The sequence below is a fragment of the Schistocerca gregaria genome, chromosome 2 (genome assembly GCF_023897955.1).
Source record: "Schistocerca gregaria isolate iqSchGreg1 chromosome 2, iqSchGreg1.2, whole genome shotgun sequence".
NCBI lineage: Eukaryota > Metazoa > Arthropoda > Insecta > Orthoptera > Acrididae > Schistocerca > Schistocerca gregaria.
Genome location: NC_064921.1, coordinates 352103808 through 352119053, shown reverse-complemented (window position 1 = coordinate 352119053; position 15246 = coordinate 352103808). Strand labels below are relative to the sequence as shown.

At 40.4% G+C, this 15246-nt stretch overlaps 1 protein-coding gene across 2 annotated transcripts in view; it reads right to left on the bottom strand.

Annotated features, from left to right (window-relative positions):
- Positions 1-15246, bottom strand: part of LOC126337038 (ubiquitin conjugation factor E4 B) — a 277773-nt gene that overhangs the window by 98657 nt on the left and 163870 nt on the right. For both annotated transcript variants that reach the window (XR_007565033.1, XM_050001343.1), the window contains exons 15-16: positions 6387-6513; positions 6198-6282 (exon numbers count right to left, since the gene is read on the bottom strand). Coding sequence is in view for 1 of the 2 variants with exons in the window: in XM_050001343.1 (XP_049857300.1) it covers positions 6198-6282; positions 6387-6513 (212 nt within the window). In the remaining variant the exon portion in view is untranslated. The remainder of the gene's footprint in view (positions 1-6197; positions 6283-6386; positions 6514-15246) is intronic.

Below are 15246 nucleotides of genomic sequence, written 5' to 3'. Positions count from 1 at the left end.
GATATTGGTGGTTCTAGCATATCACACACCAATAACTTCCATTAAACATGAAAGGATCCATTATCTCGCAGGTGTCTATGTACAGATGGATAAATATTGTGACATCGTTGCTGACTCTGCGGAAACAGCTCAGCATAGCATCATCAAGCCACTCTTCCACTGCATTCAGTGAACCCATACAAAAGGTGCACTCTTCATCAGTAAACCTATCCATAGTGCTGCAGTGTATCACAATTAACACATAACTAATAGTGTCAATAACCAAAATTAGGACATAAACAAGCAGTGCTGAATGCAAACTTGAGGGCAACGAGGTTGGGGGCAGGGGCGGGTTGTGGCACTACTTTCGTCAACAGCAGGTACCGTGAGTGAATGAAAACAATGCACACTGGGCATACTGTTGACATTTACATTGTTGTGCACTATTTTCAGTGCAGTACACACACAATGATACTGGGGGCAAGAAATGAAATGAAATGAAATGCAGTGGCTCTGTAATGAGCTGCCAGAGAATGTGAGCCCCTTATACCAATTTCTCTAAAGGTATCTGAAAAATCTCTGAAAGTTTGTACATGGGGTTCTGATCGACAATGTATGAGATTGTTTGCAACTGAATAACACTATAATAACAACAACACAGCTTTTAATAAACATGTAACACAAATAGAATGGAATTGTGCATTTTCCCTGTTACAAAATGAAAAGAGGGCTTTTAAACAGATGACATGAGGTATTCCTAATGAATGAATATTCACTGACATTTCACTACACCAAAATTAGAATTATATTAATACCTTCAGCTGCTAACGGGCATTGATATATATCAACGGGGACAGGTGAAAATGTGTGCCACGACTGGGACTCGAACCCGGAATCTCCTGCTTACATGGCAGATGCTGGGCACAGAGGATAGCATGACTGCAGGGACTATCGCGCGCATGCCTCCCGCGAGACCCACATACTCACCTTGTATGTCCACACACTAGGTTCGTAGTCAACAACAACAAATTTTCAAGAATGGAAATTGTTGTTTCTTATGTATTTTTACCCCCAAAGCACAAATATGTTATTTGTTGTAGCACTCACAGTTTCAAAAATATGTTTATAAAAAGAAAATTGGTAGATTGCTTAAGAAATGCAACCTATTAAGGCTACCCTCATGACGTGACTGTCAGAAAGCTTTCCTATTATTAACCTTTTATAACATGGCAACAATGTGTGACTTACTGTCTGTCGCTCCTGAACACCACGTTGTTATCAGTCATGAGGAAATGCATTCTTTGTTTGGCTGTGCATTCATGAGTGTGAGTAGTGCTACCTAAATATACCCTGTGCTGTGTTTCATTTTGTTTTAGTGGTGCATTTGTGTCAGTGTCTTTACAATGTCATTGGTGTATTAAAATCACCCAAATAACTTTTGCTTCATCTTTGTTGAGTGCACTATTAAATCAAGCAAAACAACATGTGACATCAGTGGTAAAGAAATTGTATGTCTTTATTTCGGGTGATCATGACCGAAAATGGGCACCGCATACTGTCTGTGTGAACTGTTCATCTCGTCTTTATGATTCAGTGAAGATAAAAGGTAAAAGTTGCAATGCCTTTGCTATTCCAATGATATGGTGAGAACCAACCAGTCTCATAGATAATTTCTATTTCCCACATGGTTAAAACAGCAAGGATGATGGGCAGGGCTAAAAACATGATCAAGTATCCATTCAACTCACTGTTCAATCTGTACCATACACTTCTTCCTTAACTGTCCCTGTTCCTCCCAACACACACTCATTGGAATTTGATGATAATATTTAGCTTGTGGGGCACTCTACTGCATGATTATAAGTGCCCATAGTCCAGTCATGCCACTTTTCGCAAATGATGATGAAATTCTGAAGGACAATACAAGCACCCAGTTCCCTTGCAGAGAAAACCCCCAACCTGGCCAGGAATCGAATCTGGGTTCCCGTGATCCAAAGGTAGCAACTCTAGTCACTAGACCATGAGCTGTGGACATCGTTGGAGTTGAAACCTACATCAAATCTAGTACAGAGGCGAAGAATGTAAAATTTGATTTTGATTATGAAGAAACGATGCCACATCTCCTGACACAAAATGATCTGAATGATCTTGTTTGGAAGCTGAATCTTTCGAAGGTACAAGTTTAACTTTTGATGATGATGATGAATGGTTTATGGGGCACTCAACGGCATGGTCATCAGCGCCTGTCACATAACCAATCTGTACACAGTCAAGTCTAGCCACTTTCTTGAATGATGATGGAATGATAAGAACAACAAAAACACCCAGTCCCCAGACAGATAAAATACCCAAGCCGGCTAGGAGTCATACCTGGGACTCTGTGATCTAGAGAAAGCAATGCTGGCCACTAGACCACGAGCTGTGGACCTAACTTTTGGGTTCGCATTTGAAACAGTGGAATTTACTATAGAAAGATGCTAGGGTGTGTCTCTTTCAATATCGTCAGGTTGCCTTAACACCATTCTTTGACAAGGAAGACTCATTCCATAACTGCAATGATATGAATGGTCTGTTTAATGCTATGGAAATGAAACATATATCAGCAGAATGGTGACTATTTATTGATGGCTCCAAAACTACCCTCAAAGCAGTACTCCTTCACAACATCAATGTGTATCATCCTGTTCCCACAGCTTATGTCATTATTTTGTAGGAAACATGCAGCAGTATGGAACTTTTGTTAAGTAAGATTCAATATAACAGTCACAAGTGGCAAAAAATCTGTGCTGTTTTCAAAGTAATTTGGATACTTACATCAGAAGTTGCCTTCACTGAGTGAAGCCAAGGTGAAAGCAGGGTGTTTGCTGCCCTCAAATTAGACAGCTTATTCATGATCCTGATTTTGTCATAGTTGTGAGCTCTCCTGAACCGGACTTTCAAAAACTGTGTTCCAATTTCTTTGGAAACAAGAGAGCAGACAACAGTGATGTGTTAGCCAACAAACTACTAGAGTCTTACCATAATCTCGGTTATAAAATGTCATTAAAACATGGATTCTTTTCCTGTTGGTGTTCTTGGACAAGTATCTGATGAACATGGACAAAGATTTTATCAGACCATATCTATAATGGAGCAAGGCCATCAGGAGCAATGTGCAAGTAGTATCATAGCTGACTACTCTTGGACACTACTGTACGATAGTAGCACCACACATAATGGGGGCAGAAAATGCTCAAAAATAATTTAGGTATGTATGAAAACCTATTTTATAAGCATTTCATGTTGTTTGTGTTGATGAATTAGCATCTACAAATGAAATCATATTGCTTAAGCAACACAAAACCAAATACAATTAGATAATAACTATACAACTTACACAAAAACTGCGGGTGCTGTGTAAAAACCAAGGCCAGATTCACATCCAGCAGGTCAATATACAAAAGGATAACCTATTTTGGTGCTCAAAAATTTTACGCAGTTTGGTCTGGGAACATGAAGTATGTGATACATTTGTAGTAAACATCCCTTTTGTGTCTGAAAGACTGTGAGGAGAAATCACTTGTTACAATTATTTAAGAGGGGGAATGAAATTTTTATTCATAGTTGTGACATGGGTTGTCAACTCCATCATGTGTCACATCAGTTATGACAAATGAAAACTGATTACAAATAAACCAAAAACTATGTAACACACTGAACCTAGCAAAGCCACAACAGTGATAGCACCAAATGTAACACAATAAAAGTATGAGTGGTATCTAATACTACAGTTAATCACATAGTAGGAAGCAATCTATCCTATGATTATAGCACAAATTGTATGGCCAGCTTGAACTATACTGTATACAATGTTGATGTAAACTTATACAAGAAGAATTCTGTTTATAGTCCCTCCGACAAATGTTTGAAAGTTGCAAGACTAAGCCGAGCAGCACGCAATGATGTGATTACACTGCTTTCTGTCGTTTTGTTAATATTTTAAGTACAGAAACAACTATAAGATCTGTATCTTCATTATGTACAATGCTCAGTAGATGCACAATTTTCATCAGTACTACAATGCTACAAATATATAGACCCAAAATCAGTGTCCAACTAAACCAAGGTGCGAGTATCATGCTAGAGAGGATACTAAGGACCACTGCTGTTACATGGCAACCACACTGTACATAAACTGTCGAAGAAACTAGTGCAGCTACCGACAAGGCATGTTCAAAACTGAAACTATTAATGACCTCATGAAACATTACAAATTCTAACAAAGAAAACGCAAATTTGGAAATTTGTGGTAAGGTCTTATGGAACCAAACTGCTGAGGTCATCGGTCCCTAAGCTTACGCACTACTTAATCTAACTTCAGCAAACTTACTCTACGGACAACACATACACCCATGCCCGAGGGAGGACTCGAACCTCCGACGGGGAGAGCCGCGCGGCCCGTGACGAGGCGCCCTAGACCGCGCGGCTACCCTGTGTGGCGAAGCAAATGCAGCTTGTGCCAAATCAATGAATGTGACTCCTGCTGCTTCTACGGAAACGGAAATACCACAGTACACACATAAAATTGCACAATGCTGGACCATTAGTGGCACCAGTTTGTGTTAACACAGAACAGAAAGCCAGTCACTACTGCAGCAAAATTACATGCTTTCCTTCTTAGCAGATACTAGGAAAATAGTGATTGAGGAATACAGGAGATGACTCACTGAAAGGCAGAAGCACTGCATCGTTGAATAGGTACACAAACGAAAGGTTCAGAGCTTTGATAGCTTTCGGAATGAACTTCCTTTTTCAAGCTTGTAGGAAAAACACACACACACACACACACACACACACACACACACACACACACACACACACACACACACACACGTGTCTCCCTATATTGTGTTCAGTCAACTGCCAACTCTTTTCTTCCCATGGTGAGTGAACTGGGGTGGGGAGTGCAGGGTGGGGTGGGGTGAGGGATGTAGAGAGGCATGGAGGGAGTTTGTTGCACTTTGCTGGATGTTGTGCCACTGGGTGGTTCACCTTGTTTTTGGCAACAGTTAGGCAGTGGCCATTCATTCTAGCTTACAGTAAGGATGTTGACATACCAATATAAAACGCTGTGCAATGGTTGCAGCAACACTGGTAAATAACATTGTTGCTTTCACTGGTGGCCCAGCCCCTGATAGGTAAGAAAAGCCTGTGACAGGACTGGAGTAGGTGGTGCTGGATGGGTCAGCCACCTGTGAAAGCAGCCATATTATCTACCAGCTCTGATGCAACCACTGCACAGCATTTTACATTGGTATGACAACCACCCATCTCTCAACTAGAATGAATGGCCATCACCAAATGTTGCCAAAAACAAGCTGGACCACCCAGTGGCACAATATGCAGCACAGCACATCATGCGAGATTTCAATGTTTGTTTCACAACTCTTGCCATCTGGATCCTCCCCACCACCACTACCACCATCACCACCAGCTTCTCTGAGCTGCACAAATGAGAGCTATACTTACAGAACATCCTTCTCTCCCGCAACCTCCCTGGCTTAAACGTAATTCCCCCCACCCAATAATGTGTATGTTACACCACCTTCCACCCGAGCACCCCCTCCCAAATCGTGTCAGTTAGTTTTGTGCTGTTATCTTGTGCCCTAGCCTGTGAAATTGAGTGCCAGGCGTCTGCCACCTGCCTCATCTATCTGCCCACAGACGGCTCCCCCCTCTTCCATAAGCTACTTGATTCTTGACTCCCCCCTCCCCTTTACTCCCTCCCTGCCTCTCTCTATCCCTCAGCCCACCCTACCCTGCACACCCCCACATCACCCCAGTACACTCACCGTGGGACAGGAAAGAGTTGGCAGTCGACTGGGCACAATGTAGGCAGACAGGTGTGTGTGTGTGTGTGTGTGTGTGTGTGTGTGTGTGTGTGTGTGTGTGTGTGTGTCGCATGTTTTTTCCTACAAACTTGAAAAAGGAAGTTCATTCTGAAAGCTCACAAAGCTCTGTACCTTTTGTTTGTATACCTACTAACGATGCAGCATTTCTGCCTTTCGGTGAGTCGTCTCCTTTATTCCTAAATAATTTGTAATTCTCAACCAGAACTTTCTGTACATTATGATACTAGGAAACCATTATTTAAAGTGTGGCAACAACAATATAACATGAGTGAGGAATTACAACATAATTAGAATACAAACAAAACACTTGACACTGAAGTCTCATACCTTAAGCGATTCTAAGCTTTCATCCAACAGAAATGTTGTGTCATTCATCAACATGTTAACAAATTTTACGAACTGTTTTCCAGATCTGAAACAGTCATGTTCTTTATTAGAAAAATTTTAAGTGCACTATGTTACATAATTATATGAATTCAGCAAATGACAACAGCAAAAGATGAAAAAGCCACAAACCTTGACTCATTAATAATTGCCTGGCGATGTAGAGGGTTATCCCACATTCCCTTTAAGATTACACTTATATGATAGCGTATTGTGAATTTGTCATAAAATTCTGAACTGGAACCAGTAGTTTCAACATCTGAAATACACAAAAATAAATCAGGACAAATATCCAGCACACAGGAAATATGGTTTTCCTTTCCAATGGGAAAACTAAAAGTTGAATAACATACACGAATACACAAATTAACAGAAAACAGTTTCAATGTAGCATATGAAAATTATTGTCACAAACTGACTACAGATGATTACATTCCCCTACATCGAGTGGCACACAGAATAATTATATGAGTCTGGAATCGTTACTTACAGCTTCCTCACAGGGTAACTTCAAATTGAACAAGCAATAACATTATTTTTATGAATCTGAAGTAGTGATTGTTAAGTTAACCACTATATTTATTCACCACATAAGGCACAACAAAGCAAAATTAACACAAAGCTACACATTTATTTTTGCGTTTAAATAATTAATCATAAGTTCTTCAACATGCAAAGTAGCCATCATAAAATAAAATTATTTGGTTTAAAGGTCCTTCTCTTAGATTAAAATTTCCAACTTGTGTCCCTCGGTTCCATGTCATCACTGCACACTTTCGTGGTACCTCTGACCATGTTCACTTCTGGTCACATATGATGATATCTAACCCAACAGTTTGTTAAGTAAACACTAAGTGTGGAATGTCACACAAATGCAACAAGTTATCAATTGTCCCTCACAATTCCAAAAATAACAACAAGTGCTTATGGTGAAATGTATATTTACATTAGTTTTCTGTGAATTTTCACATAAATGTGGCATGTTTATAATGACTTTTAAAAAGTTAAGGAATTCATTGTGCCTATCGCCTGTTAATATACTAAGCGTGTTATTAGGCTTGTCCTGATGAAATGCTATTTCAGGTCCTTCACATAGGTCAAGTTTCCTTCACTTTTTCTGTATTTAGTGTTCACTGGACAAACCAACAAGTGGCTGCTGTTGGAAGCAGTGGTGATTGAGAAGATGGCACTCTGATGTCAAGTGTAAATGAGAAATTTTAGAGTAAGATGAAGTCTTTTGTCTAAATGATTTTATTTTATGTAAATAAAACAGAAAGAAACTTCCACATGGGAAAAATATATTAAAAATAAAGATTCCAAGACTTACCAAGCGGGAAAGCGCCGGCAGACAGGCGAGCTTAGCTCGTAATTTTGTGTGTGTGTTTGTGTGTTTTGTTCATGTGCCTGTCTGCCGGCGCTTTCCCGCTTGGTAAGTCTTGGAATCTTGATTTTATTTTATGACTGACGCATTTCATGTTATAGAAATGACGAGAGTGATTCCTGACGTGCATAGGTGTGTCAACATTTGTTTATTGTATAATACAAAAAATCTGCTCACTAAGCGGTGGCAGAGGAACACATACATACAAAACGATTTAACTTCTATAAGCTTTTGGACGGGATGAGAAAGAAAGGAGTTTTTGCTTCTCATCCCGTCTGGTAACTCTCCCCTGACCCAGGATTCTGGGTGAGTTTTCTGAACTATACCCCTTTCCTTATATCTCTTCAGTCCTTTTCCTTCACCCCTCCTCCTCCTTCAACTCTTCTGTCAAAAGGAGGAGCCACTGGCCCCAAAAGCTTGTAGAAGTTAAATCCTCTTGTGTGTGTGTGTTCCCGTGCCACCGCTTGGTTAGTAAATTTTTTATCTACCCATTTACATTATATTATCAATAATTGATTGTTTTTGTTGTTATACTTTGTTCACTGTGTGTTATAAGCTGAGTACATACAATGAGTGAAACACACCTTCAGCTAAGAGAAGAGGATAAAGTAGATTTTTCAGCAATTATTTGTGCATAATTCTTTTTTTGGTCATTTTACTCACTGCAAGTTTTTAACATGACAATCATTGTTAACATAAGAGCTTAAGTTGAAAAAGACAGAAATTTATTGGGTGTTGTTGTAAAATGTAGCATTATTGTTGAATCAATAATTCTGTCTGATGAAATATATTCTTTGTCAGTTTCAACTTCTCACTGAGGTGATACATGCCGAGTTTACAGAGATAGAGATAGAGATAGAGAGAGAGAGAGAGAGAGAGAGAGAGAGAGAGAGAGAGAGAGAGAGAGAGAGTGGGGGCTAAAGTAAAAATGTGTATCTCGAATAACTACTAGTACAGTACTTTGTAGCTTGCTGCTATAAACACTGTATGCTGCCAAGAAGGAATGGGGTGACAGTGACAGCAAACTGTCCAGATTGCATCTTGAGGCCTTCTAAACCTCCTTCAGCAATGGTGTATTCTGACTGAATCCTCTTTGTTCATTCAAAACATTACCAGTATTGGATTTACTGCCACAGTTTCCTCCAGAATATTTAAAAGCAATCCCCCTGACGATACGCTGGGAACTGAAAAATTCAGATTTTGTGATAGATGCAAATACAGATGCTAATTCTGCCTCAGAAAACGAAAACATGAAATTACCCAATAGACACTGTTTCATAGTAAATTGTGCCCAGATGAAATATTTTATCAGAAATAAAGCTATTTCAAAATATGTTCTGCATATAAATACTGAAAATATAACAAATGTTCAGTTACATGTACTGCGCATCACCTGACGAAGCCCAGTTTGGAAAGTAGTGTGAATAAGAACATGTTTTTAAAATAAAAAGTCCAAAAATGTAATGATGTGTCAGTACACTCGATGTTCTGGTGACACGCCACCTGCGAGTGGTTGACCGATCTGTACAAGACACATCCTGTAATGCAAAGTAGTACTCAGCTGTGGGACCTAGCATCTTAGAACATAGAAACACCAAAGTTTTTTGTTAGCTCAAGTACAAAAGTTGGTATAAGGCAGAAATTTTTAACATGGCGGTTTTAGGCGGTGGGTGTTTCAAACTGTGGTTGCGTCAAATATCTATATCTACATCTACATCTACATCGATGCTCTGCAAGTGACCATTAGGTGTGTGGCGGAGGGTACCCCCTATACCAGTACTTGTCACATCCCCTCCTGTTCCATTAGCAAATAGTGAGAGGGAAAAATAACTCACTGTCTGCCTCCGTATGAGCCCTAATTTCGCGTATCTTATCTTCGTGGTCCTTATGCACACTGTACATTAGAAGCAGTAGAATCATTCGGCAGTCAGCTTGAAGTGCCGGTTTGGTAGATTTTCTTGATACTGTTCCTCGAAAAGAACGCTGCCTTCCCTCCAGGGATTCCCATTTGAGTTCTTGAAGCATCTCCGTAACACTTACATTTTGTCGATCCTAGCAGTACCAAATCTAGCAGCCCTCCTCCGAGTTACTTAGATGTCTTCCTTCCTGGTACAGATCCCAAACACTTGAGCAGTACTCAGTGTCCAATATGCAGTCTCCTTTACAGGTGAACCACTCTTTCCTAAAATTCTCACAACAAACCGAAATAACCATTTGCCTACCCTACCACAGTTTTCATATGCTCGTTCCGCCTCACTCAGGTTGCAACATTACCCCCAGATATTTAAATGACTTGACTGTGTCAAGCTGGACACTAATAATACTGCATCTGAACATTACAGGTTTGTTCTTCCTACTTATTTGCATTAACTTACATTTTTCCACATTTAGGGCTAGCTGCCATTTATCACATCAACTAGAAATTTTGTCTAACTCATCTTGTATCCTCCTACCATCACACAATCTTCACACCTTACCATGTACCACTGCATAATTAGCAAATAACTGCAGACTGCTGCCCACCCTGTCCACCAAATCATTTATGTATATAGAGAACAACAGCGGTCCTATCACACCTGGGGCACTCCTGACAATACCCTTCACTTTGTTGAACACTCGCCGTCAAGAACAACATACTTTGTTCTATTATTTAAGAAGCCTTCGAGCCACTCACATATCTGAGAACTTATTCCAAATGCTCTTACCTTCATTAACAGCCTGCATTGGGCCACCGTGTCAAATGCTTTCCAGAAATTTAGAAATATGGAATCTGCCTGTTGCCCTTCATCTGTGGTTCTCAGTATATTGTGTAAGAAAAGTGCAAGCCGAGTTTTGCACCAGACCTGGTGATTTATTTGTTTTTAAATCTTTAATTTGCTTCTCTACATCTGGTATGCTTATTTCTATGTTGTGCATTTGAGAGAGGGTCCAATGGTCTAATGATGGCATGTTTGTACCATTCTCCTGCATGAACGATTTCTCGAACGTGAAATTTAAAACTTTGTCTTTTGTTTTGCTGTCTTCAATTGCCATGCCAGACTGGTCAACAAGGGACTAAATGGAAGCCTTAGACCTACTTAGCGATTCTGCATACGACCAGAATTTTTTTGGGTTCTCTGCCAGGTCTTTTGGTAAGGTGTGATGGAAACAGTTGTATGCTTCACACATAGATCTTTTCACAGACATACAAATCTCTACTAACCTTTGCTTGTTGTTGTTTGTGCCCATAATTCCTCTACGTCCATCTTACACGTAGTAAATGATGCCAATTCACTGTCTAAGTAAGATGTTAATAACTGCTTATCTGCTCTATTTAGCAGAAACACTCTCCTAACCTTCTTGACTGATTTATTAACTTTCTTACTCATAGTTGCTATAATGACATCATGATTGCTAATCCCCGTTTCTATACTGATATTGTCGATAAGGCACAGCCTATTTGTAGCTATAAGGCGTAAGATATTTCCATTGTTTGTAGGCTGCCAAGCTAGCTGCTCAAGACAATTTTCAGAAAAAGCATTGAAAAGTATTAGGAATAACACACTGTCTGTACCCCCTGCAAAGAATCCATAGATACCTCAGTCTATACTTGGCAGGTTAAAGTCAACTCCAACTACTATCGCACGATCTGATTACTTACACACTACTGACTGTAGATTTTCTTTGAATGACACTCGAACTGCCACAGCGGAATTGGGTGGCTGGTAAAAACATCCAACAATTAACTTAGTTTCACCTACATCTGTTATACAAGAACAGACGACTTCAACCTCAACAGAGACAATATTTTTGTCAACTGCAATGAAAACAACACCTCCTATGGCCTCTAATCTGTCTTTCCAATATATGTTCCATGACTCACAGAATATCTCAGAGCTTTCCACTTTTGGGTTTCAGCCAGCTCTCAGTCCCAAGGATAATCTGAGTGCGAGAACCTTCCTGGAGGGCAGTAAATTCAGGAACTTTATTACAAATACTTAGATACTTCACTGATAAAATCTTGACAGTGGAAGAGTTTTAATTCTGAACACCGTTCGACTTCCCTTGTTGTGAATCCACTGGCGATTGTTCATCAGAGCACCTCAAACTACTGCCTGGCCTAAAAAACTTATGTGCCCTCCACAAGTACTCTGCTACTAGAGTAGCTGCTTCTTTTGTGTAGGGCACCCCTGACCTATCAAGGGGATTCCTACAAATCCCCACATAACAATGCAGGTCCAGAAATCTGCAGCCAAAACTGTCTCAGAGTCTATGAAGCCTTTGGTTGAGACCCTCCACTCGGCTCCAAACCAAAGGACTCCAATCAACTCTGGGAATGATGCTGCAAACTCTGCTTGCACGCCAAGTGCAAGGCCAGCATTCTTCATCACCTCCACCAGCCGCCTGTACGAACTGAGGATGGCCTCAGAACCCATGCGACAGGTGTCATCGGTGCCGACACGAGCCACAACTTGCAGATGACTGGACCCAACATGCTCAATAGCCACTGGAAGGCCACCTCTGCATCTTAAATGAGGCCTCTGAGTGCACATTGGCTCTCTTTCCAGCCCTGAAAGCTATCTGCCTAAAGGGCTCCATAACGCGCTTAACACTGGAGCTCCCAATAACCAGTAACCCCCCCCCCCCCCCTCCCCCCATCGTGCCTGCTTGGACCCTGCTTAAGGAGCAGACACCAGTCCACTCACAGGGTGAATGGGCGAGTCAGGTGGCCAGTCTCCACAATGGTCCTCCACCTCGACTGATGTAAATGCATTACCACCCACTACTCACCCTGCTGTGAGAGCGGATTCATCACATTGTGTGTGTACTAGGATGTGTCTCATGAGCAGAGCCCATGAGCAAAACAAGTGGCACCTGGTGTCCCATGTGACATGCCACATTCTCCACCAACACTACACCCCAAGGCAGTAGCTTGAAGGTGACTGATCGTAGCCAACAGAAAGTTCAGCTGTTTGCGAACTGTGACCAACTCCTCCTGCATCCACACACAGCATGCACACATCCTACCATCCAAGCACTACTAAATTAAGAAGTGAACTATAAAAGCAGACAATCCTAGATATGCGACTTGCTACCCTCCTGATGTCTCATGAATGGACGCTGATGCATTAAAGAGCTACGTAGCTGGCTGTCCAGTGAGCAACTATTGCGCTGAAGAATGAATGAATTTACACTTACAAAAATGCAAGATAATCCTTTTAAACAGAGACACTTGCACGAAATTTAATAAACGTACTACATGGAAAACACAGAAAAGGATAAACAATAAACTCGCTGCTCTGTAGATGTACTCTACAGGTCATGCTTGAGCTACCTCATTAAGAATACTCTGCCAACTTCAACAAACAATTGTGCAGTAGCTGGCCCCAAAAGCTTTGTGCTGTATGTTGCTTATTGTTTTTATTTCTTATTTTATAATGAGTAAAGAGATTAATCCTGGTCCGTCATGGATTAGTAATCCCTTAGAAGTGTAAGCCCTGCTTTCACAGAATACAGGAGAAGAATGCTGTAATGTGAGAGGGAGACAGGATTTGTTCCCCTGCACTTCTCCTCACATCACTTGCTCCTGTTTCAGGGTTGCCAGGTATGATGATTGTTTGCATTCTTGTCTACACCCCCACCCCCGCTTTTTTAGAATGGTAGCCAGTTTAACTTTCTGACAACTGGCACTTAAATTTGGATAGTAAAAGAATTAGCTGCTGGCTTAACAGGTATTTTCTTTGATTTGAATGCAAATAAAACAAATGAGGGTTGAGCCATCATTGTTCACGATATCAAATGAACATGCAAGAATTTCCCTGTTGTTCTCATGGCTGATGTTGCATTATTTCACGGTGCAACAAATCCTAACACTCTGCTAGCAAACCAATGGTACTCCCTTCTTACTTGAGCTGGTCTTGCATTCTTTCACGAAAACAGCTGTACATGCTCATGTAGAGAAGGAAAAATGGAGTGTGGGTTATGATTAGTGCACTTTTGAATCAATGCAACAATGAGCCTTAGAAACTACAGCCGACAATCGAAAGCAGTACCTACATATTTTATTAATTCTACAATCATGGTTTCCCTTATGAAATTATAGATAATGATAATGCTAAGAAGGATTGATTTCAACTACAATGTATACTATTGACTCATTGACCATTCAAAAGATGCCAGTGGCTTTGAAGGAATGTATTGCAGTTTGTTGGCAATACCCATGAGCCCAAAATACGGATCTGCAGAAGCACCTAACAGGGAAGTCTCAAGTCGAAGTCAGTACCCTCAAAAGGTATAGAAGAAATTAAATAATTTTGTACAGGGTGAGAAAATAAAAGTGGTTTGGATAAGTGGATACAATTGGATGTGGATTTGTGGCAGCATTGGCACAGGAGGAAAAGACCTATATTTATTTCCAACAGGTTGGAGCAACTCCCCATACAGCCAGCCGAGCCTTGGCTCACATTTACACAATTTTCATGCCTCACAGAGTTGTTAGCAGAGATCAATCTTGTCATGGTCATACCTGGCCTCCTAGGTTACCTGATCTGTCAGTCTGTGATTACCCTTGTGTAGAGTGCCCTCAAGTCTAAGGTGTGTCGCAACCACCCCCATAGTCTTCAAGAACTGCAGCAGAATATTTTTGATGAGACTGCAGCTATTCAAGCAGTCCAGCTTTGATCTGCCTTTAGCAACTTGCTGACCAGAGCCCACAAAAGTGCCAAGAGATGAATGGCGGTAACATTCAACATCAGCTATAGTCAGATTAGTACTGTATTTTTTTCCTCTGCTGTGTTTGTTTAACCCTGGTACTCTGTTCTCTGGGCCACTTTTTTTCTGCCCCAACCTGTACAAGTCATTAATGATCTTTTGAAGGAGACAAAGCTATTAGTAGCTGTTCATGTATCAAAGCACTCATAATCAATAACAACCACTGATACCTAGAAGTCTTAATAAATAATATGACTAAAGAAAACTTGAGAAATCTCTATTTCAAGAAGGACGTTAGTTGGTATGGCAAGTCTGATGTGGGGGAATGTAAGAATTGAAGTGTGTGTTATGGGTTATTGAATAACCAGCCAACTCACTGAACTTTTCAGGATTTTCACTGTTGAGCAATATGATAATGTAGTCTCAAATTAGAACAACTAATTTAACTGGTTAAAAATAGTGATACTGTGGCTATTTTTATTGATCAAAAGATGGTGACATCTTGGTTATTTTTTGTTTAACAATTTTTGTTAAACAAACCATACTGAAATTCTTCCACCGACACTCGAATAGTGTTATTTTCAGTTATAAGTCTATGCTAAGTGCCTTGTCAATTCTACCTGTAGCACAGGTGGCACAGCTATGAACGCATACGAAAGGTGAAAATTAATACTATCCACATTTTGTAATTATGAATCAGGTAGGAACAGAAAAATAATGCAGAGGAACGCCTTAAATCAGATCTGCATTCAGTTCACCAGTGGAAAATGCTGCTGCTTCTCAACAGAAAAATAATTTGTTGAAAGCTTAAATGCAGTCAAAAGAAGAAAACAATAGCTGTTTCAAGGAGGGGGGAAAAAGCTATGTAAGCTTTGTAAAAGTGAACATTTCAGTCAAAAAAATTTCCCACTCAGTACTTTT